Source organism: Ursus maritimus, unplaced genomic scaffold, assembly GCF_017311325.1.
Source record: "Ursus maritimus isolate PB19 unplaced genomic scaffold, ASM1731132v1 scaffold_30, whole genome shotgun sequence".
In the NCBI taxonomy this organism is placed as follows: domain Eukaryota; kingdom Metazoa; phylum Chordata; class Mammalia; order Carnivora; family Ursidae; genus Ursus; species Ursus maritimus.
In genome coordinates this window covers 14,975,901-15,000,447 of record NW_024425564.1, presented here as the reverse complement: position 1 = coordinate 15,000,447, position 24,547 = coordinate 14,975,901, and the positions used below count along the sequence as shown (strand labels likewise).

At 48.2% G+C, this 24,547-nt stretch overlaps 1 protein-coding gene across 3 annotated transcripts; it reads right to left on the bottom strand.

The window, feature by feature from the left end:
• Positions 1-1,476: 1,476 nt before the first annotated feature.
• Positions 1,477-23,636, bottom strand: PSMG4 (proteasome assembly chaperone 4). 3 transcript variants are annotated; one of them, XM_040645009.1, is made up of 5 exons: positions 23,506-23,636; positions 23,247-23,353; positions 4,689-4,764; positions 4,459-4,548; positions 1,477-1,666 (listed from the first exon to the last, which is right to left on the bottom strand). In XM_040645009.1, exons 2-5 carry the CDS (start codon positions 23,340-23,342, stop codon positions 1,545-1,547), a joined length of 384 nt encoding a protein of 127 aa, XP_040500943.1. In that variant the 5' UTR covers positions 23,343-23,353; positions 23,506-23,636; the 3' UTR covers positions 1,477-1,544. The 3 variants fall into 3 exon arrangements, with proteins under 3 accessions (XP_040500943.1, XP_040500942.1, XP_040500944.1); XM_040645008.1 differs by lacking the exons at positions 23,247-23,353; positions 23,506-23,636 and adding an exon at positions 16,054-16,315; XM_040645010.1 differs by lacking the exons at positions 4,459-4,548; positions 23,247-23,353; positions 23,506-23,636 and adding an exon at positions 16,054-16,308.
• Positions 23,637-24,547: the final 911 nt, after the last annotated feature.

Here is a 24,547-nt window from a genome sequence, read left to right as displayed (position 1 = left end):
TGATTTTGTGTTACTTACTCTTCTTAGAGAGGCGCCCCCTTCCAAGCTACGATCGTGGTGGCCGCGGCCTTGGAGGTTAGCACAGGAAATCTGCAAAGGAGGCAAGCACCTTGAACCCCAGACCTGCTCCTTTCAAGTGCTTTATGCCTTGGCCAAAGTGTAACCACCGCTGGCTGCCTACCACGGACTCAAAACGAGACTTTTGCCACCGCATGAAACCTGTTATAGGGCCCTAAACAATCTGCCTCCAGCAACAAAAGGGGTCCAGACGGACCCTGGAGATTAGAAAGGCCTTTGCCAGCGGTCCTCAGCCTCGCCTGTACTGAGCAGCACGCGGCGAGCTTTTCAAATCTGCCAAAGCCTGGGCCCCAGGCCCTCTGAGTCTCTGGGGAAGGGCCAGGCATGGGCGATCTCTGTAGTCCACCCCCAGGGATTCAAACACAAAGCCAGAGTTAGGAGCCATTGGTCCATGACATACTGGCTTTTGGAAAAGGGGGTGAAAGAAAATGTGTAGCATGGGGAACTAGAGAGACTGGAATCCACTGCAGGTAGCAGGCAGAAAAAGGCTAAGGATTAAAGGTAACCAAAGCAACTGCTTGGGACTTGGGAGGAAAGAAAGACAATGACAGCAAGAAGAACAAGGAGGAGCTAAACCATTTGGATCCATAACAATGAAGCAGATAAATACCACAGCTGGCATCTGAATCTCCAGGACGCTTTCGAGATCTGCGAAGCATGTACATATATTTAGTCCTAACAATAACCCAGCAAGGTAGAGTATTCCCAATTTACAGGTGAGGAGGAGTTAGAGACTTCACCAAGCCCATAAATCCAGTGAGCAGTGTGGAGCAGGGCTCAAACCCAGGCCCAAGGGAGAGCACAGCAGGAACAGCAGTGAAGAGCCGAGCCAGGGAAGGGCTCGGCCGGAATGGGACAGAAGGAGATAAACTGACACGTATTTTATAAAGACCTATTACTTTCATTCTAATTGGGAGTGTACACAGCAGAGTCAGGACTAATTTACCTCCTTTCTGGATTATCAGATTAGCCCTCTGCAGTCCCAACAAAATCCCACTTTAACCCGGTCCCTATTACGGAGCGGCCACACGCGCACTTGACTGCTGTTTTGCTCTTCTCCTTCCCCAGGCTGATGGATTGCAGCTTTTCGGCCCACACTCTGGTGAGCGGAAGAAGGGAAGTCAGATTAAGATTTAAAAACCAAATGTAGGGGCGCCTGGGTGGCACAGCGGTTAAGTGTCTGCCTTCGGCTCAGGGCGTGATCCCGGCGTTATGGGATCGAGCCCCACATCAGGCTCCTCCGCTATGAGCCTGCTTCTTCCTCTCCCACTCCCCCTGCTTGTGTTCCCTCTCTCGCCGGCTGTCTCTATCTCTGTCGAATAAATAAAATCTTTAAAAAATAATAAAATAAAATAAAATAAAAACCAAATGTAAACACATTAACCTACTGACAAACAGTGAAATTCAATCCATTTATTTAAATGTATATTGCACATAAGTTATAAATCCTCACTTTTGCCACTCTGCTAGAACTTTTCCGGAAAAGCCTCCATTTCTTCCTTGATCCTGTTTTCTACCAGTAATGCGAAGTTACTGTCTGTGTTTTGAAGGTTATAGCTGACAAACACCTGTTTGTTGGTCTTCCTGGCTAAAAAGAGAAAACACATGGGCACAGACGTGACTGAAATGCCTGGAGACTGTGCGCCTCGCACGTACCTGACAGCGGAGCCGGGCCTGGGAAAAGAGAATGGGGCTGTAGGGACAAAAGGTTCTAATTTATAATGCTCCTCACGGCAGCGGCTGCAAATGCAGACTACGGTCACGCAGACCCCCTCCCACTGTCCACAGCGCGGGTTCCGCAAGGGTGGCCCTGGTCAGCAGTGATACCTGGGAACTTGGCAGAGACGCAGATTCTCAGACGCCAGCCCAGACCCACTGAGCCAGAGAGGCAGCGGGTGGGGCCCGAGAGCTACGTTCACAAGCGCTCCAGGGGATCCAAGCCCTAACGGTTGAGCCGCTGTTCTACGTAAAAAGTTGGTTTGCTTTTTTTTTTTTACTTTTTGAAAATACAGATAATATTAAAGTAATTAAAATATTTAAGTTCTCCGTCAGTACCACCCTCTCTAACAATCCTGCTCCCTTCCCAGAGATACTCCCACGTGTCTGCACATTTGTTTAGATAACACGCGCACGCACGTACATGACTACGCGTGTGCACATACACGCAAACGCAGGACTTCCAATGTGACGCTGAAGATATGTGCTAGCCCTTTCTACAGAACCAGTAAGAGCTGAGGTGCACGGCTCCAACTGCAAGAACCGCGCCCAGTGCCACGCCCAGAATCTGGAACACCCTGCGGGCAGTAAGCCTTAAACCAGTTCAATACCCCCCACGCCCTCGCTGGGCCTCCTCCCTCAGCCTCACCGCACACACAGGGCAAGTGCGAACTCCTACTCCCCACAGAGGCACCCCCCCAGCCCACAGACATGCCATGCCAGCCCTGTCATATGTGAGGTGAGGATGGGGAGGCTAGTACCTGTCCAGTCACAGCCTGCCAACCTACTGTCATTCAGTGGCAGGAAATTCCTTGGCCCCAAGTAGAGGCCACTCTGATTCCAATCACTCTACTTGCTAAGAAGGACCTCACAGGGAGTAAAACTGTGCCCGCCTGCACCGTCCACCCAGCAGGCCCACCTCTGCCCTCTGGGCTGCCGCGAAGTAAGGGTGCCCCATGCACACCAAAGCCCTCCAGTGTTTCTGGGGTTACTCGGAACCCACTAGATCTTCTCTTTTCCCACTTCCCTTCACCCTCCATAGAAGATACTCTTTCAGGATGCCTCTCTCTCCCCATTACCCCTCCAGACAAGTAACGCATTTTCAGCTGCAGGGTCCAGACCGAAGCTCGAGGGGACCAGCACAGGACAGGGCAGTGCTGGACGGCTTCTTCAAGATCCCAGCACCCGGGCATCAGCATCCCTTTGGCACGGCCTGCCGCCACATCATACCACTGACTTTTCCAGGCTTTTCCGTGTGCCTGTCCTTGCTGGGCAATAGCTAAGGGCTGCCAGGTTTTGCTGACACAGATGCGAGACAACCCTTCATTAATATCTGAATTTAATAATTGGTGAGGACATATTTTTTTGTCTATGTTCTGTTTCAATTTATACAGATTATAAATTGATGTAAACCAAACAAGAATTTAAAAAAAACATCATTTGCATGAAACTAAGAAAATAAAAAACAAACAAAATAGTTTGTTGCATACAAAGTGCTACTAGGCTTCCCCTGCAAGGACTCCCTGAGCCCATTTCACTTTATTGGCATAAACGATTTATTCATGGCACAGAAAACAAGCTCCCACCAGCCTTCTCCGGCAGAATCCGTCTCCTGCCCTGGGGCGATCAGGGCTCCACACACATGAGCACGCCCGTGTCCCCCCGGACCAGGCAGGGCATGACACAGTATGTCAGCCCTTCAACACTGGCCGACGCACAGGGACGTACGTAGGAACAAAGGGGCGTCTCGTCTTCAACTTACTTTTACATGGTTCAGGAAAAAATACCAACATCCACATAGGGAATGATACCTGGGAACCCGGGTGAAGGCTAAGCAGGAACTCCCTGTAAATTTTGAGGCAAATTTTCTGTAAATTTAAAATTACTTCCTAATAAGAAGCTACCAAAGTAACTTACTAGTTGGGTAACTAGTTGGGTAACACTAGTTACCAGCCAGGTTTCTCTAACTTTGGGCTAAAGAAAAAGTACAGTGGATGTTCCTGTAACACCACAGCCGCCCACGTGGTCTCTGCCCTCCGCATGCAGGGAAGCCAGAGCGACAGGTCTAGAACGACCCACCGTCACCCTGTCCACTACTCCCCTGCTCCCCATCCACCGTGCAGCCATGCTGGTCACACGGGGGCTTCCCAGAGTGACTGGCATATAAACACCACTGAGCAGGGATCAGGTTGACAGAACTGTCGGCACCACTCAACTATCATCCTCAACATCAGAGGCCGGGCCTCCTTCGCCTCCACCCCCAGCGCCCGGTGCGTCCAGGGCACTAGCAGGGACACTGGTGCACACGAATACCGAGGAGAAAGAGTCTGCCCCGCTGTCCCACGTCCCCGGGCGCCCTGCACACTGGCAGGAGCAGGGCACAGCCGTCCTGACCTGAACTACCTAGCTTTTTACAGGATGTATGTTCCAGGCGCAGGAGAGGGTGGAGCCTTCAACCTCACGTTCCTGCTTACCACCCTCGACGCCACACTCCGGTCAGGCCAGTCTCCCCTCTCGCCAGCTCTGCACACATGGAGAGTGAAGGATGGTCCAGGAGGCGACCCCGACCCACTGCCTGATGGGTACTGTGGGCATCACTCACTCTCTCCTCCCACGAGGAGGTAACGCGCTTACAGGAGGGAACTAAGTCACCTTGTCACTCACCCGCCAGGACAGCAGCCAAGGCAAGACATGGGAGCCCCGCGGGAACATGCTGGCTGAGACAGTCAGGGACATGGGCATGGCCTAGCCCTCCTTAAAGAAAAACCAACATACAAAGGTCTGTGCTTCTCTCTCAGTATAAGGATGCGTTCGTTCTAGCGCCTGGCCTCATGGTTCCATTTAACAGCGAGGTCCCCATGTGCTGCTTCTGCAGCCCCAGCCGCGGTACGTACCCAAGCGCTGCGCAAGGCCAGTGGAGGTCGTGTCAGAAGTGTCTCCGAGGAGGGAGGTAGACACGGGGATGGAATCCTAAAAGGAAAACAAAGAACACGATGCTGCTTTTCCATCAGCCAAGCTTCTGTGGCTTCGGATTCTTCCCAAGGGTGGCAGCGGAAGATTCTGGGAGGTTAGACACATTTACCGAGCGAAGGAAACTCTGGCGTCTGCGTGGACGACAGGGTAGGCTGACCCTCCACTGCATCTGAGGTCAGACAGCTGGCACAGATGAAGAGCAGTCACGGAAGCTGGCATCAGTGCGCTAGCAAGTTCTAAGACTTATGTTACATAAAAGGCTTGTTTTAGTGTTGGAAACTCCGAAGCATGCTGAAGGGCCACATTACAACCAAGAGGAAAGCAAACAAGATCATTAAGGGCACAGCAGGAAGACAGCTAATCACAGAGTCTGGGTGCCAAGTGCCTCCGGGTCCCTCTTGCCCCCAAGTTAGCCATGAGCCCAGAAGGCAGGATGCCTATCTCCTTGTCTGGGCCTGTAGGAGAACACACAGCTCCACTCCCCTGAAGGTGTCTGAGCTCTTCAAGGTCAACGAGGGCCCCATGACTTTGCAAAAGGGCACCAGCCATCAGTGTCCAAATAACAAAAACAGACACGTCAGGATATGTTTTGACCAATCCTCATTTCAGATAAGAAGCAGTAAAACTAAAGAAATAAATGTGGCCCTTCTGAAACACAGAAGAAATCTGACCACCAATTTCTATGGAAGTAATCTCCTTTACCATTAAAATTGCTAGCTTGAAAGAAAAAAAACTCGCTAACTTATAATATGGCCAAAATTCTTCTTTTATCAAAATACTAGCCTTCTAAAAGAAATAGCACTCAGTACAGAGTCAAGATTTTTTTTTTGCCTTTTTTAAAAATTTAATTTTATTTATTTATTTACTTAATTTAGATTTTAGTTAACATACAGTGCGATATTGGTTTCAGGAGTAGAATTTAGTGATTCATCACTTGCATACAATATCTAGCGCTCACCACAGCAAGTGCCCTCCTTAATGCCCTTCACCCATCTCGCCCATCCCCTGCCAACTCCCTCCAGCAGCCCTGTTTGTTCTCTGTCCTTAAGAGTTTCTTATGGTTTGTTTCCTCTCTCCTTCTCCCCTTCCCATAAGGTATGTTCATCTGTTTTCTTTCATAAATTTCACCTATGGTATCTGCCTTTCTCTGACTTATTTCACTCTAGTTCCATCCACGTCATTGCAAATGGCAAGATTTCATTCTTTTGATGGCTAAGTAATATCCCATTGTATGTATGTACCACATCTTCTTTATCCATTCATCAGTCCATAGTTTGGCTATTGTTAATAACGCTGCAATAAACATCGGGGGGCACGTACCCCCTTCGAATCTGTATTGCTAGTAGTACCTCTAGTAGTATAATTGCTGGGTCACGGGGTAGTTCTGTTTTTAACTTTTTGAGGAACCTCCGTACTGTTTTCCAGAGTGGCTGCACCAGTCTGCATTCCCACCGACAGTGCACGAGTGTTCCCCTCTCTCTACATCCTCACCAACATCTGTCGTTTCCTCTGTTGTTAATTTTAGGCATTCCGACAGGTGTGAGGTGGTATCTCATCGTGGTTTTGATTTGTATTTCCCTGTCAATGAGTGATGTTGAGCATGTTTTCATGTGTCTCTTAGCCATCTGGATGTCTTCTTTGGAAAAATGTCTATTCGTGTCTTCTGCCCATTTCTTAACTGGATTATTTGGTTTTGGGGTGTTGAGTTTGAGGAGTTCTTTATAGATCCTGGATACTAACCCTTTATCAGATATGTTGTTTGCAAGTATCTTCTCCCATTCCATAGGCTGCCTTTTAGTTTTGATTGTTTCTTTTGCTGTGCAGCAAAAAGAAACTTTTTATCTTGATAAAGTCCCATAAATTCATTTTTATTTTTGTTTCACTTGTCTCCAGCAGTGTGTCTAGTAAGAAGTTGCTTACAGCTGAGGTCAAGGAGGTTGCTGCCTGTGCTCTCCTCTAGGATGCTGATGGATTCCTGTCTCACATTTAGGCCTTTCATCCACTTTGAATTTACTTTTGTGTATGATGTAAGGAAGTGGTCCAGTTTCATTCTTCTGCATATTGCTGTCCAGTTTGCCCAACACCATTTGCTGAAGACACTGTCTCTTTTCCATTGGATATTCTTTCTTGCTTTGTTGAATATTAGTTGACCATATAGTTGTGAGTCCATTTCTGGGGTCTCTATTCTGTTCCATTGATCTATGTGTCTGTTTTGTCCCAGTACCATACTGTCTTGATGAACTACAGCTTTGTAAAGAGCTTGAAGACTGGAATTGTGATGCCTTGTTTTCTTTTTCTTTTTCAGGATTGCTTTGGCTATTCGGGGTCTTTTGTGGTTCCATACAAATTTTAGGATTGTTAGTTCTAGCTCTGTGAAAAATGCTGGTGGTATTTTGATAGGGATTGCATTAAATGTGTAGATTGCTTTGGATAGTATAGACATTTTAACAATGTGGGTTCTTCTAATCCATGAGTATGGAACGCTTTTCCATTTCTTTGTGTCCTCTTCAATTTCTTTCAAAAGTGTTCTATAGTTTCCAGAGTACAGATCTTTTACCTCTTTAAGTTAGGTTTATTCCTGGGTATCTTATTTTGGTGCAATTGTAAATGGGATCGACCCCTTGATTTGTTTTGCTGCTGCTCTGTCACTGGTGTTTAGAAATTCAACAGATTTCTCCACATTGATTTTATATCCTGCAACTTTGCTGAATTCACGTATCAGTTCTAGCAATTTTAGGTGGAGTCTTTCGCATTTTCTCCATAGAGTATCACATCGTCTGCAAATGGTCAGAATTTGACTTCTTCCTTGCTGGTTTGGATGCCTTTAATTTCTTTTTGTTGTTTGATTGCTGAGGCTAAGACTTCCAGTACTATAACAGAGTGAACACCCTTGTCTTGTTCCTGACCGTAGGGAAAGGCTCTCAGTTTTTCCCTTTTGAGGATATCAACTGTGGATCCTTCGTATATGGCCTTTATAATATTAAGGTATGTTCCATCTATGCCTACTTTGTTGAGGGTTTTTATCAAGAACGAACGCTGTATTTTGTCAAATACTTCTTCTGCATCATTGACAGGATCTTATCCTTTGACAGGTTCTTATCCTTTCTTTAATTAATGTGGTGTATCATGTTGATTGATTTGCAAATACTAAACCACCCCTGCAGCCCAAGAATAAATCCCACTTGATCATGGTGAATAATTCAGTTAACGTAGCGTTGAATTTAATTTGCTAGTATTTTCTCGGGAATTTTTGCATCCATGTTTATCAAGGATATTGGCCTGTAATTCTTTTTAGTGGGGTGTTTGTCTGGTTTTGGAATCAAGGTAATGCTAGCTTTGTAGAATGAGTTCGGAAGTTTCCATTTCTATTTTTTGGAACAATCGGAGAAGAACACATATTAACTCTTAAGTGTTTGGTAAAATTCCCCTGGGAAGCCACCTGGCCCAGGACTTTTGTTTGTTGGGAGACTTTATTGCTGACTTCATTTCTTTGCTGGTTATGGGTCTGTTCAAATTTTCTATTTCTTTCTGTTTCGGTTTTGGTAGTAAGTTTCTAGGAAATTGTCCATTTCTTCCAGATTGCCCAGTTCACTGGCATATAATTTTTCATAGTATTCTCTTATAATTGTTTGTATTTCCATGGTGTTGGTTGTGACCTCTCCTCTTTCATTTGTGACCTTATCTCTTTGGGTCCTTTCTCTTTTTTTGATAAGTCTGGCTAGGGGTTTACCAATTTTATTAATTCTTTCAAAGAACAGGCTCTTTTGTTAATCCGTTCTACCGGCGGAGTTTTGTTTCTATATCATTTATTTCTGCTCTAATCTTTATTATTTCCCTTCTACTGGCTTTAGGCTTTATTTGCTGTTCCTCTTCTAGGTCCTTTAGGTATAAGGTTAAGTTGTGTATTTAAGACTTTTCTTGCTTCTTGAGGTAGCCCTGTATTGCAATACACGTCCCTGTTAAGACTGCCTTTGCTGCATCCCAAAGGTTTTGGATTGTCGTGTTTTGATTTTCATTTGCTTCCATATATTTTTTTAATTTCTTCTTTAATTTTCTGGTTAACCCATTCATTCTTTAGTAGGATGCTCTTTCGACTCCATGTATTTGAGGTTTTTCCGAATTTTTTCTTGTGGCTGCCTTCAAGTTTCATAGAGTTGTGGTCTGAAAATACGCATGGTATGATCTCAATCTTTTTTGTGCTTATCGAGGGCTGACCCAGTACGTGATCTATTCTGGAGAATATTCCATGTGCACTCAAAAAAAAAATGTGTGTTCTGCTGCTTTAGGATGAAATGTTCTGAATATATCCGTTAAGTCCATCTGGTCCAGTGCGTCATTCAAAACCAGTTTCCTTGTTGATTTTCTGCTTAGATGATCTGCCCATTGCTGTGAATGGGATGTTAAAGTCCCCTGCTATTATTATCAATGAGTTTAGTTTTATTATTAATTGATCTGTATATTTGGGCACTCCCAAGTTGGGGGCATAAATATTTACAATTGTTAGATCTTGTTGATGGATAGACCCTTAATTATGATATAATGCCCTTTTTATCTCATTATAGTCTTTGTTTTAAAATCTAGTTTTTCTATTGTAAGTATGGCTACCCTGGCTTTCTTTTGATGTCCATTAGCACGACTGATGGTTCTCCATCTCCTCACTTTCAATCTGCAGGTATCTTTAGGTTTAAAATGAGTGTCTTGTAGGCAACAGACAGATGGATCTTGTTTTTGTTTTTTATCCATTCTCACACCTTATGTCTTTTGATTGGAGCATTTAGTCCATTTACATTCAGAGTGATTACTGAAAGATATGAATTTGGTGCCACTGTGTTACCTGTAGAGTTGGGTGTTTCTGGTGATATTCTCCAGTCCCTTCTAGTCTTTGTTGCTTTTGGTCTTTTTTCTTCCACTTGAAGAGTCCCCCTTAAAACTTCTTGCAGGGCTGGTTCAGGGGTCATGAACTCCTTTAGTTTTTGTTTGTATGGGAAACTCTTTATCTATCCTATTCTGAATGACAGCTTTGCTGGATAAAGAATTCTAGGCTGCATATTTTTCCCATTCAGCATGCTGAAGATATCCTACCACTCCTTTCTGGCCTGCCAAGTTTCTGTGGGCAGATCTGCTGTGAATCTGACGTTTTCCTTTGTAAGTTACGGACTTTTTTCCCCTTGCTGGTTTCTTTCCTTGTCCACGTATTTCATGAGTTTAACTACGATAAGCCTTGTTGATGGTCAGCTTCTGCTGAATTTATTGGGAGTTCTCTGTGCTTTTGGATTTTGATGTTTGTGTTCTACCCCAGTTTAGGGAATTTCAGCTGTAATTTGTTCAAATAAACCTTCTACCTCTTTTTCTCTCTCTTCACCCTCTGGGACTCCCATGATATGAATGTTATTACATTTTAATAAGTCACTAATTCCCCTAAGTCCATGTTTGTGATCCATTACCTTTCTTTCCCTCTTCTTTTCAGCCTCATTATTTTCCATAATTTTATCTTCTATATCACTGATTTGCTCCTCTACTTCGTACATCTCGTTTTTATGGTTTCCACTTAGGATCGCATCTTGGTTATAGCATTTTTAATTTGGACCTGACTAGATTTTAGTTCTTTTATCTCTGCAATAAGGGATTCTCTTATGTCTTTTATGCTTTTTTCAAGCCTAGCTGTATCCTTATGATTACTGTTTTAAATTCTAGCTCAGACATCTTACTTCTATCTGTATCGATTAAATCCCTGGCCGTGAGTTCTACTTGTTCTTTCTTCAGAGGTAAACTTCTGCATCTTGTCATTTTGTCCAGAAAAAAAACAAAAAACAAAAAACAAAGACAGAAAAAAACAAAGAAAAAAACAAAAAAACAAAGAAAAAATACCAAAAAAAGTAGACCTTGGGTGTGTTCTGGTCTGTTTGTTAAAAGAATCTAGATCCAAAAATTTTCAAATGAATAAATAAAATAAAATGAAAATAAACAAAAAAATAAAAAATACATTAAAATATATAAGTTAAAAAATAAGAAGAAAAGGAATGGAAAAAAGAAAATAAATGAATAATAAAAAAAAAAAATAAAGAACGAAAGTAAAAAGGAAGCTAGATCCTATTTCCCCTAGAGCTGAAACTTTGCAGCACTCTACGGTTAGTAGACTTGGTACCAGCCAGTTGTTTGTGCTGGTCTTTTGCAGGTAGGGGCCTGTTGGGCTGATTATCAGGTGGCTTGCCCTAGTGGAAATGGGCTGCCGGGGCACAGGGGAGCAGGGCAGTATAAGCAGACCATCCTCCATTAGGTGGTGCGTTTTGCTCCCTGAAGACTTTCTGAGCTGATGGGCAGGATGAATATGGCGGCGACCCACACACTAGCCCTGGAGCTGAAAGTTCTCACCCCCACTCTTCACTGAGCCCTCACGGAAGAGCAATCAATCACCTCTCATGTTCCCAGTTTCCATCAGAACCCTGCATTCACCCTGCCTGTACCCAGGCTTTTTTATCTCAGGCATATAACTTAGTTTCAAAACTCCAAACTTTAGGAACTCCCAAGGCATGGACCCACACTGTTTCTCTGGGCGAGGGTCTCCCAGCACTTTTGCCGTCTGCTGCCCATCCCAGGAAAGCAGTCTCACCACCTCACAGCAGTTCTGCAGTGTTTAGCGAAACAGCAGAAAGCCGGAACCAAGACCTGCTGCTCTTAGCCAGCATCCCCACTCCTCTGCCAAGGAACAACACAGCACCTTGGCGCCACCCATTCTTCCTGCAACCCAGGGAATCCTCAGACCACCCTGTCACTCCTGGCACTCTGCCCTGCTTCACCACCTGAGCACCTTTTAGCCAGGGACGTGACCCACAGTAGCGGACTGCTAAAAGTTCAGATTTTGCACTCCGCTGCTTAAATACTTTGTGGTAACCTCCATAAGCAGGCTCCCTCCCACCTCTGTACCCACAGTTATATCTCCCCAAGTCAACTCTCCACACCTCCTACCTTCCGAAAGGTGGTCGCTTTTCTACCGGTAGACTTGTAGTTTTTGCTCTCTCAGACCTCAGATTGATTTCTTGGGTGTTCAGAATGATTTGATAACTAGCTGTGTTCGCAGCACAAAACAAGCCAATATGCCTCCACCATCTTAACTCCTCCCCACCAGGAGGCAAGATTTTTAGAGGAACAAGCTTGTGCCACCAGAGGCTCTGGGGTGGGCACCCCTCCCCCACACTGTCTAGGTAGAGACAGGTAAACTGAATAAACACCTACTATGTGCCAGATACTGTGAGCAGGGCACAGATCAGAGACTGCTCCTTGTCTCCTAGTGGTTCAAAGTCACTTCAAAACGAGAAAGAACTTGTTCAGGTCTATAAGAGATGATCAAAAAACACAGGATAAGAATGAAAGCATTTACTGCAAGCTTTTTTGTTGAAAAGATAACAAAAACATGAACGCAATTAACGTTTACTGTTTACACGTTTCAAGTTCAATATTCAGCCGTATGCTAACAGTATTTACAGTTAAACCTTTAGAAACAGAAAATCTACCTTAAGGTGATCGTTTCCCACCAAAAACAAAACTAAAAACCGCATATTGTTACCCTTAGTACTTCATTATTTCCAAAACCATACTATGCCCAGCTGGCCTCCCAGGCACACACGTGCTCAGACAGGCTGGAACAACACTGTCCACTCCAAGTGGGCCCAACAGGTCCTAACTCACCTGAGCACATAAGGCCCCTATATCATCCTTGTTCTAAAGCCTGTCAGTGCCACGAACAGACCATGTGACACAAGGCCGGCCAGCTGGAAGAGCAGCACAGTGGCATGGTTTTGTTCCTATACAGTCTTGTCTTACATGTGGGGGGCGCTGAGGGGGAAGGGACGAGGGGGAGACTTCACAGACCCTTTGGTGCCACCCTCCACGCATGGGCCAAAAACCTTTTTCTAGGAAGGGCCAGAGGATAAATCGTTTGGTTTTTATGGACTACAAGGTCCAGTTTTTTTTTTTTTTTAAAGATTTTATTTATTTATTCGACAGAGATAGAGACAGCCAGCGAGAGAGGGAACACAGGCAGGGGGAGTGGGAGAGGAAGAAGCAGGCTCATAGCGGAGGAGCCTGATGTGGGGCTGGATCCCATAACGCCGGGATCAGGCCCTGAGCCGAAGGCAGATGCTTAACTGCTGTGCCACCCAGGCGCCCCTACAAGGTCCAGTTTTGACCGTGTGACTGCCATCAAAATACAAAAGCTGTGACAGACACTACTGAATGGCGCGCAGAGCTATGTTCCAATAAGGCTTGGTTACAAAAGGAGAAGGCAGGCCAGCCCCTAAGCCATGGCTCATCAAGCCCTGTGCCACAGGAATCTTGTGTTTCCTGCTTTAAGCTATGGTCTACACCTCTTCTTTCTAGCTGGAGAGTGGGTGCTCTCTGGAAGACAACGTACAAGTATACAACGTGGCCAAGGAATAGGACTGAGCTTCTAACAGGTCTGGTAACTGAGAGTGGCCCCTTTTCCTTTTCCTGCCTGATCTTGGTGGAGTGTGAGCTTCCAGTTGAGAAAATATAGCCTACTAAGAGCTATGACTACCACATGGTCAGACTGCCGAAGTGCACCAAAGCAGCCCACAGGAGGAATCTTGAAACTGATTTAAGGAAGCAATGCCTGGTCTTACCAATGAGCAGTGCTGGGCCCCATGTAACCCAGAGCCTTACCCACTGTCTATGATGACAGCCTAAGGACTAGGACAGAAAGAAGGGAAGGTGAGGTGGCTCCAAGGCACCACAGCCTCCAAACACACAGCCCCACCCATAACCCCGTGGCCGTGCAGGCCCTTTACCTCTCCTCCAGTGAAAGAAGAAACTGCCACCTGCCCAAAGGCCCAGCTGCCGGTACCCACCAGAAAAGAAATAAAAGAAAACCTGCCCAGGAAAAGAAGAGCAAGAAGGCAAAGGGCAGAATAGAGATACTGTGTGAAGATATCCAGGAGTCCCATTCAGAGGCTGTCTCCTTCCCAAAGCTTTGCCCAGGTCTTGCCTGATGGCTCATGCCTCTGATTTCCTACCACCCCCAGGTCCCCTCAAGAGATTACAATCCTTACTGCCTGCCAGGCTGTAGGTTACTGGTAGCCCTCCCTAGGAAACCTGGAGTTCCCGGAGGGGGGCCTCATTCATTCATTCAACAATTTAATGAGTAGCTTGTCAGGCACTAAGGTTACAAAGACTCATAAAACAGACAAACCTCACCACACCACCACCACCACTATGGATCCTGATGATAAACTGCAGAAGGAGCAAAACGTGGGGACACGCCAACGTGCTACAGTAGCCAAGAGGCCCGTGAGTGGGCAAGGAGGGAAGCGGGAGCAGGGGAGCTCTACCAGGTAACAGAGCCCAAAGGGTTACTGTAAAGTCTCTGAACTGCGCTCTGAGTGTACCTCTTGAAAGGTCTGGAGCAGAGGAATGACAATATCTGATTGCTGTCTACTGCCCTGTAGAGAACTGGCCATAAGGCAGTGTTGTGGGCTGAATGGTGTCCTCCAAAAAGATAAGCGTCCATCCTAACCCCCAGCACCTGTGAATGTAACTTTTTTTTTTTAGTAGAAATAGGGTCTCTGCAGATGTAATTAAGCTGTAATTTAAGATGAGGTCATATTGGAATAGGGTGGTCCCTTAATTTATTATGACTGGTGTCTTTATAAGAAAAGACATAGAGAAAGAGACACATAGAAAAGAAGGCCAGTGACATTGCAAGCAGAAATCTGAGTGATGAAGCTGCAAGCCAAGGAATGCCAAGGACTGCCAGCAACAGCAGAAGATGGGAGAGGCATGGGAAGATTCCTCCCTCAGAGCCTCCAGAAGGACCAGACCTACTGACACCTTGACTTCAGACTTCTGGCCTTCTGAACTGTGAGAGAGTTAATCTTAGTTGGTTTAAGCCACCCAGCTGGTGGCACTTTGCCACAGCAGCTCTGAGAAATTAACAAAGGCAGCAAAGGGGGAATCAGGCAAGGAGCCAAGGAGATGCTGCAGGCTTGGCCCAGGGTGGCAGGCCTGACAGGAGGTGATGGGTGTGTAGAGGCCACTTTGAGGCAACCAACTTGAACAATGGAAACCTGAGTACACAGAAGGGCCCACAGTGACCTCCAGCCTCTTGGCTGAATACAAACAGGCCCATTAGGCCACCCACCTAAGCCCTAGCTAACCAACAGGTTACTTACACCCCAAAACAGGTACCATAAAAAGGAGAAACATTCCATATGTTCCCATACCTCCTCACTTTCCCCCTTAACTACAGTTCCCCAACACCGCCTCCTGCAGACAATCTCTCCCTTGCTGTCCTTCCCGCTGCTCCCTTGCGGTGCACTCAATAACCTTCTGTCTCCTTTGTTGTGCCTTGGGTGAATTCTTTCACAGACCATGCCAACGGCCTCCGCCTGAAGAGGTCGCCCCACAGGCTGGTTGGATTCCCCCAATGTTTTGATAGACCGCAGTGCCTACAGATTCACTGACACTCCCATGTGGAGAGCGGAAGAGAGAGTAATAAAAGTTTGAATGGAGTTTCCACAACAGCAATGGGCTGGCTGTGAAAGAAGCAAGTGTGTGGGAAGAGGCTAAGAGTTCGGTCTTACATAGGTCTCGTGTGAGATGCCTATTAGACTTTCAGGCGGAAACATAGGAGTCCGAAATTCAGGAAAGAGGTCTGTATTAGAAACAAAGAAAATTCGGTGTGGTCAATATAGGGAAGGCATGAAAACTAAGAGATGAATGCCATCCCCCAGGGCGGGCGTGTGACCAGAGAGCAGAGGTCCCACGATGAAGCCCCAACGAACACTCCAACTACAGAGAGGGGCTAGAAGAGCCAGCAGTGGGGCGCCCGCCTTAAAGGCAGTGCAGGAGGAGAGAGGCGGGGCTCAGCTGGGGGCCCACGTGCCGGCCCGAACGCACCCCGTTCCCCTCGGGTGGTGCAGGTCTGGACCGGACCCCGGTTCCCTAAGACACCACAGGAAGAGTTCCGGGGAGCCCCCAGGTCCCCCTGGGCCCAGGAGAGACCTGAGGGCCACGCCCGCGCACCTAGAGGGCCGGAACCCCTTCTGGTCCCCCACCTGCGCCGGGACCCTCGGGTACTTTCCATCCCTGCCCCCGCCCCCACACCGGCCCGCCCCCTTGGGCCCCCACCCACCACGCCGGTTCGGCCTCCCCCGCCGCGTCCCCTATCTTCTTTCCCTCCCCACCCCAGCCCCGGGCCCCTCAGGACCTCCCGGACCGCATTCGCGGCCCCTCGCCGCCCGCCCCCTCGCCCCGGCCGGGACCTGCACTCACGTAGCGGTTGCACATGGCCACGGCGAGGTTGCGCAGGTGCGGCGTGGCTCCCACCCACAGGAACAGCGAGTCCGTCAGCCGCATGACATGGAAGTGGACAAGCTGCTCCCACAGCCTCGCGCTGAAGTTGTGCAAGGAGACGTCCCCGCCGCCGGCGGCCCGCGGCCCCTCCATGCCGCCCGGCGGGCCCAGTCCCGCTAGCGCCGAGACTCTGGTTGCGCTGCGGTCGCCGGCCGGGCCAGACCCAAGCAAGCGAGCGCCGAGAGGCCGAGCGCGCGCCTTCACTTTCGGTCCTGGCGGGCCCGGGGAGGAGGAGGGGCTAGCGCGGGACAGGGGCGGGGCCAGGAGTGGGCGGGGCCGGGCTGCTCGCCCTGGAGCGGTAGTCAGAGCGCAGACCGCGGGGCTCCGGCCTCTCTCAGAGCTGGGGTTTGCTTAAAACCTGCGGTTATCAGCGGCAGGGGCAGGGCCGGCGTCAGGGCGGGTGACCTCAGGATGTTCAGGGGTGCCGGGCCGAGCTCGCCCTCGCTTGTTCCCTCTCTCCTCCTTAGTGCTTGATAAGTAGCCTTGATGTGCTGGAACTAGCTGCACTGTCTTCTTCCCAGGTCGTGATTTTTAATTAGTCTCTTAAGCGCTCTTAGCGCAGCCACCCCCCATCACATCGTCTTTGGTTTGGTTTATCAAAATCCTCCTCCCCTAGGAGCCCTGTACCTACAGGGAAGACTTGAATGCAGCTAGCCTTTGAGAAAGGCGGCGATATTGCAAGAAAGCCTCCAAAAATTGTGACCAGTAAAGTTGGCAGGAGGCACTCTAAGACTCACCCCCTGAGGTTTGCAAACACATCCAAGCCTAGCCCTCGGGCTGAGTTTTAACCTTTCTGAGACTCTGTTTCCTCGTGGACAAAATGGAAATAAGAATAAGTACTTTTCGGAGGAGTGGAAAGGCATAGGCGTCAGTATGGGAAGCAGGGTTAAGGGTGGCCATTATAACCCCTGCTAAGGGACCCTTTAATTTGAGTCACTTTGGGACACTACAGAGCTGAAATAAGGAAGCCTTCAATATAAGAGAGAATGAGGTAAAAGCAAGCAGGATCCATTTTGTCAGGTTCTGTTACAACAGACCATTGCTTTTTATGTCAGAACTATCACAGTCCGGGGCGCCTGGGTGGCACAGCGGTTGGGCGTCTGCCTTCGGCTCAGGGCGTGATCCTGGCTTTGTGGGATCGAGCCCCGCATCGGGCTCCTCTGCTATGAGCCTGCTTCTTCCTCTCCCACTCCCCCCGATTGTGTTCCCTCTCTCACTGGCTGTCTCTATCTCTGTCGAATAAATAAATAAAATCTTAAAAAAAAAAAAAAAAGAACTATCACAGTCCTACTTTTTAAATCTCTAATAGGTCTCAGTAGACAACATTGAAATGTAAAAGGTTAAGTATTTTTACAGGTTTGTTCTATTTGCTAATTATCGATGACTCAATACAAAAGTTAACTTTCAGGTCAATACTTTTAACAGCTTTATTCAGGTATAATCGACGCACAGTAACTACACATTTAAAGTGTGTAAATTGAAGTTTTGAAGTATATCCCACGACACCATGGCTATGATGAAGATAGTGAACATGTCCACCAACCCCAGAGGTGTCCTCGAGCCCCTTTATAACCCTCCTGTTCCCCCCCAACCACTAATATGCATTTTGTCGCTTCCGATTCGTTTGGATTTTCTAGTTTTAGATAAATGGAATCGTAGAGTGTGTACAGGTTTTTTGCCTGCCTTTTCACTCATAATTACTTTGAGATCCATCCATTGTTGTGTGTATCAATAGTTCACTTCTTTTTATTGCGGAGTGGTATTCCGTCACACGGCCACACCACTGTTTGTTCATTCTTTCACCTGTTGATGTTCATTTGGGCTGTTTCCAGTTTGGGGCTGTTACACTGAAGCTGCCACCCATATGCTTTCATCTCTGGTAGATAAACACCTAAGAGTAGAATAGTTATATCATATGGCAGTAGTATGTGTAATTTCTTCTTTTTTTTTTTTTTTTAAGATTTTATTTACTTATTTATTTACTGAGAGAGGGAGAGAGAAGCAGAGGGAGAAGAACAAGCAGACTCTGCACTGAGTGGGGAGCCCAGCGTGGGGCTCAATCCCAAGACCCTGAGATCATGACCTGAGCCCAAATCATGAGTCAGGCACTTAACCAACTGAGCCATCCAGTTGCCCCTGTATGTATAATTTTTTAAAGAACTTAATGAACTGTTTTCCGTAGTGATTATACCATAACATTCCCATCAGTGTATGGAGTTCTGGGTCCTCCCCATCCCCATCAAACAGCAAGGACCACGTCAACTACTTGGTATGGTCAAGCTTGTTCATTTTAGCCATTCTAAGCAGTGTGTAGTGGTATCTCATTGTGGTTTTACTTTGCATTTCCTTATTTACTAAGGAATCTTAGTTCATACTTCGTGTCATACACAAAAACGAACTCAAAATGGTTTATAGACCTAAACATAAAACTTTAAACTATAAAACTTCTAGAAGAAAACATAGGAGAAAACCTTTGTGATCTTTAATTAGACAAAGATTTCCTTTATAAAACAACAAGACCCGTAAAAGAACAAATTGATAAATGGAACCAATGGAGCAGATGATCTCACCACATCTCAACCCTAACACCCTCTCATGCTTCATCCCCTAGGAAACAAACAATTTTTAAAATGAGAATTTATATCTAAAGAATCCAGAAGAACTGTCTGGGGAAACTGAGGCAACTAGTTAACAGCATATTGCCTCACGGTCCTCCTCCACACCCACTCAGCACAGGTTGAAGTGAACTCCTCTCTGCTCCTACAGCTGGGTACTGAGCACTGCTGGGAAAACCACCTGACCAGCAGGCAAGGGTCACAATCAGGCATGGCCCCAACAGCAGCTGCCCCTCAAACACTACCGTGCACTACCGTGTTCTGTCTCATTTACTCTCAGGACTATTATCCTCAAGCCCTAACCCTATCCAAGCTCAAGTTCACCAGATAAGGTGCTTCTAATTTTACAAAGAAAATGGAGATTATCTGGCTTAATTTCCCCTACACCTTGTCCTTCTACTCAAACCCTTATCTTCATTTGATCCATTCTTACTACCTTCTCCTCCCCCCATTGCCTTGAGTTTCCCCTCCTCTCGTCGAAGGTTAATCTATCCACCTGTGCTCTGACCCTATCCTTCTCCACATCCTCAAGAGCCCCACACTGTCAACTTTGGTGGCTTCTCCAAAGACTCTGTGGTGGGCTCTGAGATGTGCCACCTACATCCCCCTTCAAGAAAGGACTTGTCCCAGCTGCTGGAAATGCTGTTAGCAGACTGTCATCCACTATCACCTCCTTTGGAGTCTGCACACCCTTCCCAGGACAGCTCACATTCGGTGACTGATGGAGGCAGCAGTACAGAGGCCAGGCCATTTCGGCCCAGTGCAGGACAACTGTGAGGGGCCGTTTTTGCTCCAGAGTGCCATGGATTCCGCTGAGGCTGACTTCAAGAGTTGATTCACCCCACAGCATCAGAAGAAACTGTGGATGGACGATCAGGAGGCTGAGTGCAGTCACCTCAATAAAATCTTATGGTCCTTTGGCTCAGGTTCTGGACCTGGAACCCAATAACTAAAGACATGGCCAGGTCCCCTGCAACAGCATATTAAGTATACACAGTATGACCATCCAGCCCCTCCCTGAAGAGACCAAAGGTCATTTACCCAGGTAACACTACACTAGGGAAAACGAAGACCTGAACATCTCAAGAGTCCAAGTTGGAATTGAGATACGGAGACCTGAAGTGTCTTCATGGTCCTCCTGCTAACATGGGGGTGTGCAGGAACCAGACAACACATAGTGTCCTGGTTAAGGGTCCATTTGGCCTGCAGAGCAATCTGGGATCATTCACCTGGTCCCTGAATATATAACTGGGATAGGCATATTTGGAAGCTGGCACAATCCCCACAGGGGGTCCTTGGCCTGTGGAGTAAGAGCTCTCATAGTGGAGAAAGCTCTGCGGAAAACCATGAAACTGCCCCTTCCCCAGCCAAGCAACACTGCATCGAGGGGAGGATGGTGGAAATTAGTGCCAGCCTTAAGGACCCAGAGGCTGTAGTGGTGGTGGTCTTCATCATATTTCTACTTCCCCAGCTGAATTTTGGAAGATGATAACAGACTACAACAAACTCAACCAAGAAGCAGTCCCAACTGCACGGATGCAGTAGCTTTGATAGAGCAGTATAGTAAGGCCGCAGGGACATAATATGTGGCCGGCGATCTGCGATACGCATTCTTTTCTATTCCGATCAGAACAGAGGAGCAGAAACAGCTTGCATTTCCATGGGATAGACAACAACATTCACATAGAGTTTTGCCCGGGACCATGTTCGCTCCCCACCCTCTGTCAGAACATCGTGAAGAGATCTAGACTGTCCAGACATCCCACAGAATATCACACTGATGCCCTACAGTGCTGTCACCTCCGTTTCACCAATGCCCTGTGTTTAGTTTGCACCTCTGGCTGTATGGGGGATCCCACAGAAAGGGCGACGAACGAGGTAAGAGCCTGAGCTTGGTTTTCAGATAGGTCCGTGCAGGGGCGCCAGCTACAGCGGTTGTGCTGGAGCCTTACTCCGGCAGTGCGCCTGGTCAGCCACGTCGTGTGGCCAGAGCAGGAGCCCAAGGTTAGAGTGCACATAGACTCATGGGCAGAGGGCCAGGCATTGGCTGGGCTGAACAGGAAACTCTGGGGAGAAAGATTGGAAGACGGAAGACAGGACAGGGAGGTCTGGGGAAGAGGCATGTGGATAGAGTGTCCACCAAGGGTGAAGATCACTGGGTCACCTGTTATCACCCAGCAGAGAACACCAGTAGACAGAATGACTCAACAGGTTGATGTTAGCCCCTGTCTTCTACCCCCCCAGGGCTGGTACAATGAATGGCCAAGAACGAAAGATCCGTGGTAGCGGAGGTGGTGGTGATGCAGGAGTCAACAGCATGGAATTCCATTACCAGAGCTGTTCTTGCTGCTCCCATCACCAAACATCCTCCTTACCAACAGAGGCCCAGACTGAGGCTGCCATGGCACCAGGCCTCAAGGAGAACTGACTGCTACCCCCCAAGATATGGGGCTCTTTCCACCCAGAAGGGCCAGTAATTGGTTCTGATGGAATAGAACCACGTTCCAGGTGTGAGCCCTCGTGCCATCATCTGGGCTCTTGCAGAGTGTGTGAGCTTCCAGCATGGCATCACACGGAACATCACGTGAGACGGCCAAAAAGGTGGGAGAGTGGGCCCAGAGCCATGGGAGCCTCTGGCCACATCACACCATCTGTGCCACCCACAAGCTGCCCACCGAAGACCAAAATGCTCAGAGATGGTAATTTAGGAGGATGGAGAACCATCCCCCCAGATCCTCTGTGTAGCTTGAACGAAAGGACTATATATGGTGCTGTGCTCCCAGCGGAAGACCATGTAAGTCAGGGATCCAAGAGTGGAAGCAGGAGCAGCCCCTCTTATCCTCACTCCCCCCACCGGAACAGGGCCGTGTGCTTCCCCAAGCTGCACTTACGGACTGCAGCAGTAGCGGTCCTGCTTGCCAAAGGGAGAACACTTCGTCCAGGGGACACAGCAACAGTTCTGCTCAGTAATTAGCTATGGCGGCCACCAGGCACTTTGGGCTCCTTGTGTCTAGAGCCCAGCAACTCACAAAGAGGAGTCACCGTCCTGGCAGGGGAACAACACCCTCATCATAAGGGGGAGATAGGGCTGCTGTTACCAGGTAGGGGCAGGGAGGAAAATGTCTGACACTCAGATGGGCTACTTGGGTGCCATGCGGTATGCCCTTGCTCAACTGTGACAGCAAATGGACCCAAATATAACTCGGGCCTAAGGGCAGATCCTCCTTCCAGGAAAGAATTGTTGCCCAGTTGCTGGACCACAGGGCCCTCGAGAGTCAACCCCTTTAGGGATGACCTCTGCTACTGAGAGCTGCCTTGCCCCAAGGTGTTTCCTGTGATGGGGGGTGGGGGCAGGAGGCTCTCTGATAGAGGCAAGGGAATAAAGATACAGCCACTTTGGCCCCAAGCAGTCAACTCTGACAGCCATGTGAACTCCAGAGCTCCCCATGAGGTCACCGGAGGCTTTTCCTTCTGCCTCTGCCCACTCCTACTTCCTCTCACTCCCCTGCAGGAGTGTTGATTCCAAGGGTACTCTCTAATAACATATGCAGACGAAACTTTCCGAAATTGCTTTCTGGTGAACCCAACCCGGGACAGGCTCCTTCTGTAGCCTGTTCTCCGCTCACCTTACGCATTCCCTGGGCAATTTCATCCACGGCCATGAATTTGCTTGTTACCTCATCTCGAAAGTATGCATGTACGGCCATCATTGCTTTTCCTAGAGGCGTGCACAGGCCCAGCTGCCTGCTGGCGATTATTTCTTAACTGTCCCCCACAGCGCCTGGCCCTTCGGTGTGTCCATACCCAATTTCGTCTTCTCTTCCACCCTCTCCCTCCTGCCCTCCCCCCAGCCCTTTCCTTCCTGTATTCCTTGGGCGAATGTTCCGCCACTCCCTCGGGTTTCCAAACCGCAACTCAGGAGTCTTCTCTATTACTGCAAAAAGGGCTGCCCACGGCTTTCGCCCACACTCCTCCCTCACACCCTCACCACCCGCACTTCGGGCCTGGGGCAGACCTTGCCCTTGATTCTCTTGCATGAACTGCTGCCCTGGCATTCGGGCTGGCTCTCTTGCTTCCTCCAGGGGGCCTCTCTCACTGTGGCCAGAGAGATCTGTCAAATGAATAAACTTGCTTTTGTTATTTTCTCTAATGAAAACTTTCTTCAGGGACATTTAGCCTCAATGCCTTTGCAGACATCTGAGGCCCCCGGCCCAGCTGCCAGGCTGCTTCATGGCTGTCCTGTCACCCACCTGCTGCTTTACGCTCTGACCACAAATACCAAACTCCACCAGGCGCCCAGAACCTACCACCACCTCTGCTTGCCCTGTGCACCATGTATTTGCTGCCCCTCCCTGGGCCTGCCCCTGACTTACCTGCTGGAGAAACCACTCGTCCAGAAGTCAACCCCAAGAGCACCCCTCGGGGAAGCCTTCGCTGCCTTGGCGGGCAGGCACAGCCCCTCCTGGCCCTTCAGCTTACCTCCCATAGAGCACTCACTTTCTGTGATGGCCTGTTTCCATGCTCATCGTTCTTCTTGAAAAGCTCCTTGAGGGCAGCTACCAGGTCTGCCAGCTTCGGCGCCTTGCCCAGCATGGACCGTGCACCTAGTAGGCACCAAAGAAATATTGACTGAGTGGCCGAGTGAGTAAATGAATACATGCTGGAAGGATAAATAAGGGCCTCCTCGGGGCCTTGGGCTCTAGGCCTGGCTCCACCATTAATTAGCCTCTACGCCTCTCTTCTAGGTCTCTGTTACCTTAGCTGTAAACCGAGAAGATTGGCTAAGAGGATCTCTAAGGCGCCTTCCAGAGCTAATGCCCTCTGAAGATCAGATAAGAATGCAGAATGGTAACAAGATCCCTGTCGTCCCTCGGCCCTGAGCAGGAGGGTGCAATTCTTCGAGACACCACTAGGTGGCAGGTGGGAAGGAAGCGGGCTGACTGCGGGGTAGCTTTCGCTTTCAGAAAGCAAGGGTGAGTCGCTGGGTTCTCACTCTTTGTAACTCAGGAACTCTGTCGGGGGCAGTCTTTTCTCCAGGCTCTGCAATTTTAGACTCAGCTGAAACAGCAGGTCCTGTTTCTCAGGTAGGCCACAGCCCACAAATGCAAAAGCACCCAGCAGCACACCGCAAAAGAGGCCAGTCTCCCAAGGGTCGGCTTGAAAAGAGGGCAAGAGGGGCATCGGTGCTTTCATTCATCCCTCTCCTCTTTCTGCCACCAGTTTGGGTTGTGAGACTTTGTCTGGCGTGAATTTCAGTAGGAACCAAGCATTACAGGATTTTTTTTAGATGACAGATAAGAAAACTGCTCTGTGGGGAGGATACCGGTTACCTCCCTTCCAGGTGAAGAAAAGTGAGGCTTGGAATGACAACGCACGCCGTCTGAAGAGAGAGCTGCCCCGGGCATGTTCACAGTGCAATCAGTGAGTCATAAGAACATCCAGGATGTTTTCAGCATCACAGGACTCTCTCATGAGATCCTTGGGCATTTAATCCAAAACCAAACCCAAACTCCGTCATACGCCATGATTGGTGATGTGGTGCTTGGTTTCATAATAGGCTAGGTTATGCTACAGTGACATTTTAATCCTGCAAGGGCTTTGGCACTGGGGGGTAGGAGGTAAGGTGGGAGGACTCTGCTCCGTATAGTCCTTCAGGGGACCCAGACCATACCTGGGGTCCCAACAGCAAAAGAGAGATCTGCACTGTTGGGTCAGGCTTCGTGATGCTGTGACCTAGAAGTGACATCTCAAATCTTCCTGTGGCCAGTAGCCAGAACCTGTCACCTGTTGCTGCCTCT

Coding starts and splice junctions, on each gene's coding strand:
- PSMG4 (XM_040645008.1), bottom strand. CDS start 16,227: ATGGAGGGGCCGCGGGCCGCCGGCGGCGGGGACGTCTCCTTGCACAAC. Junction 4,765..16,053: donor TGGCCATGTGCAACCGCTAC/GTGAGTGCAGGT, acceptor TTTTCCTTTTAG/GATTCCATCCCCGTGTCTAC. Junction 4,549..4,688: donor TGGCCTTGCGCAGCGCTTGG/GTACGTACCGCG, acceptor TTTTTCTTTAAG/GAGGGCTAGGCCATGCCCAT.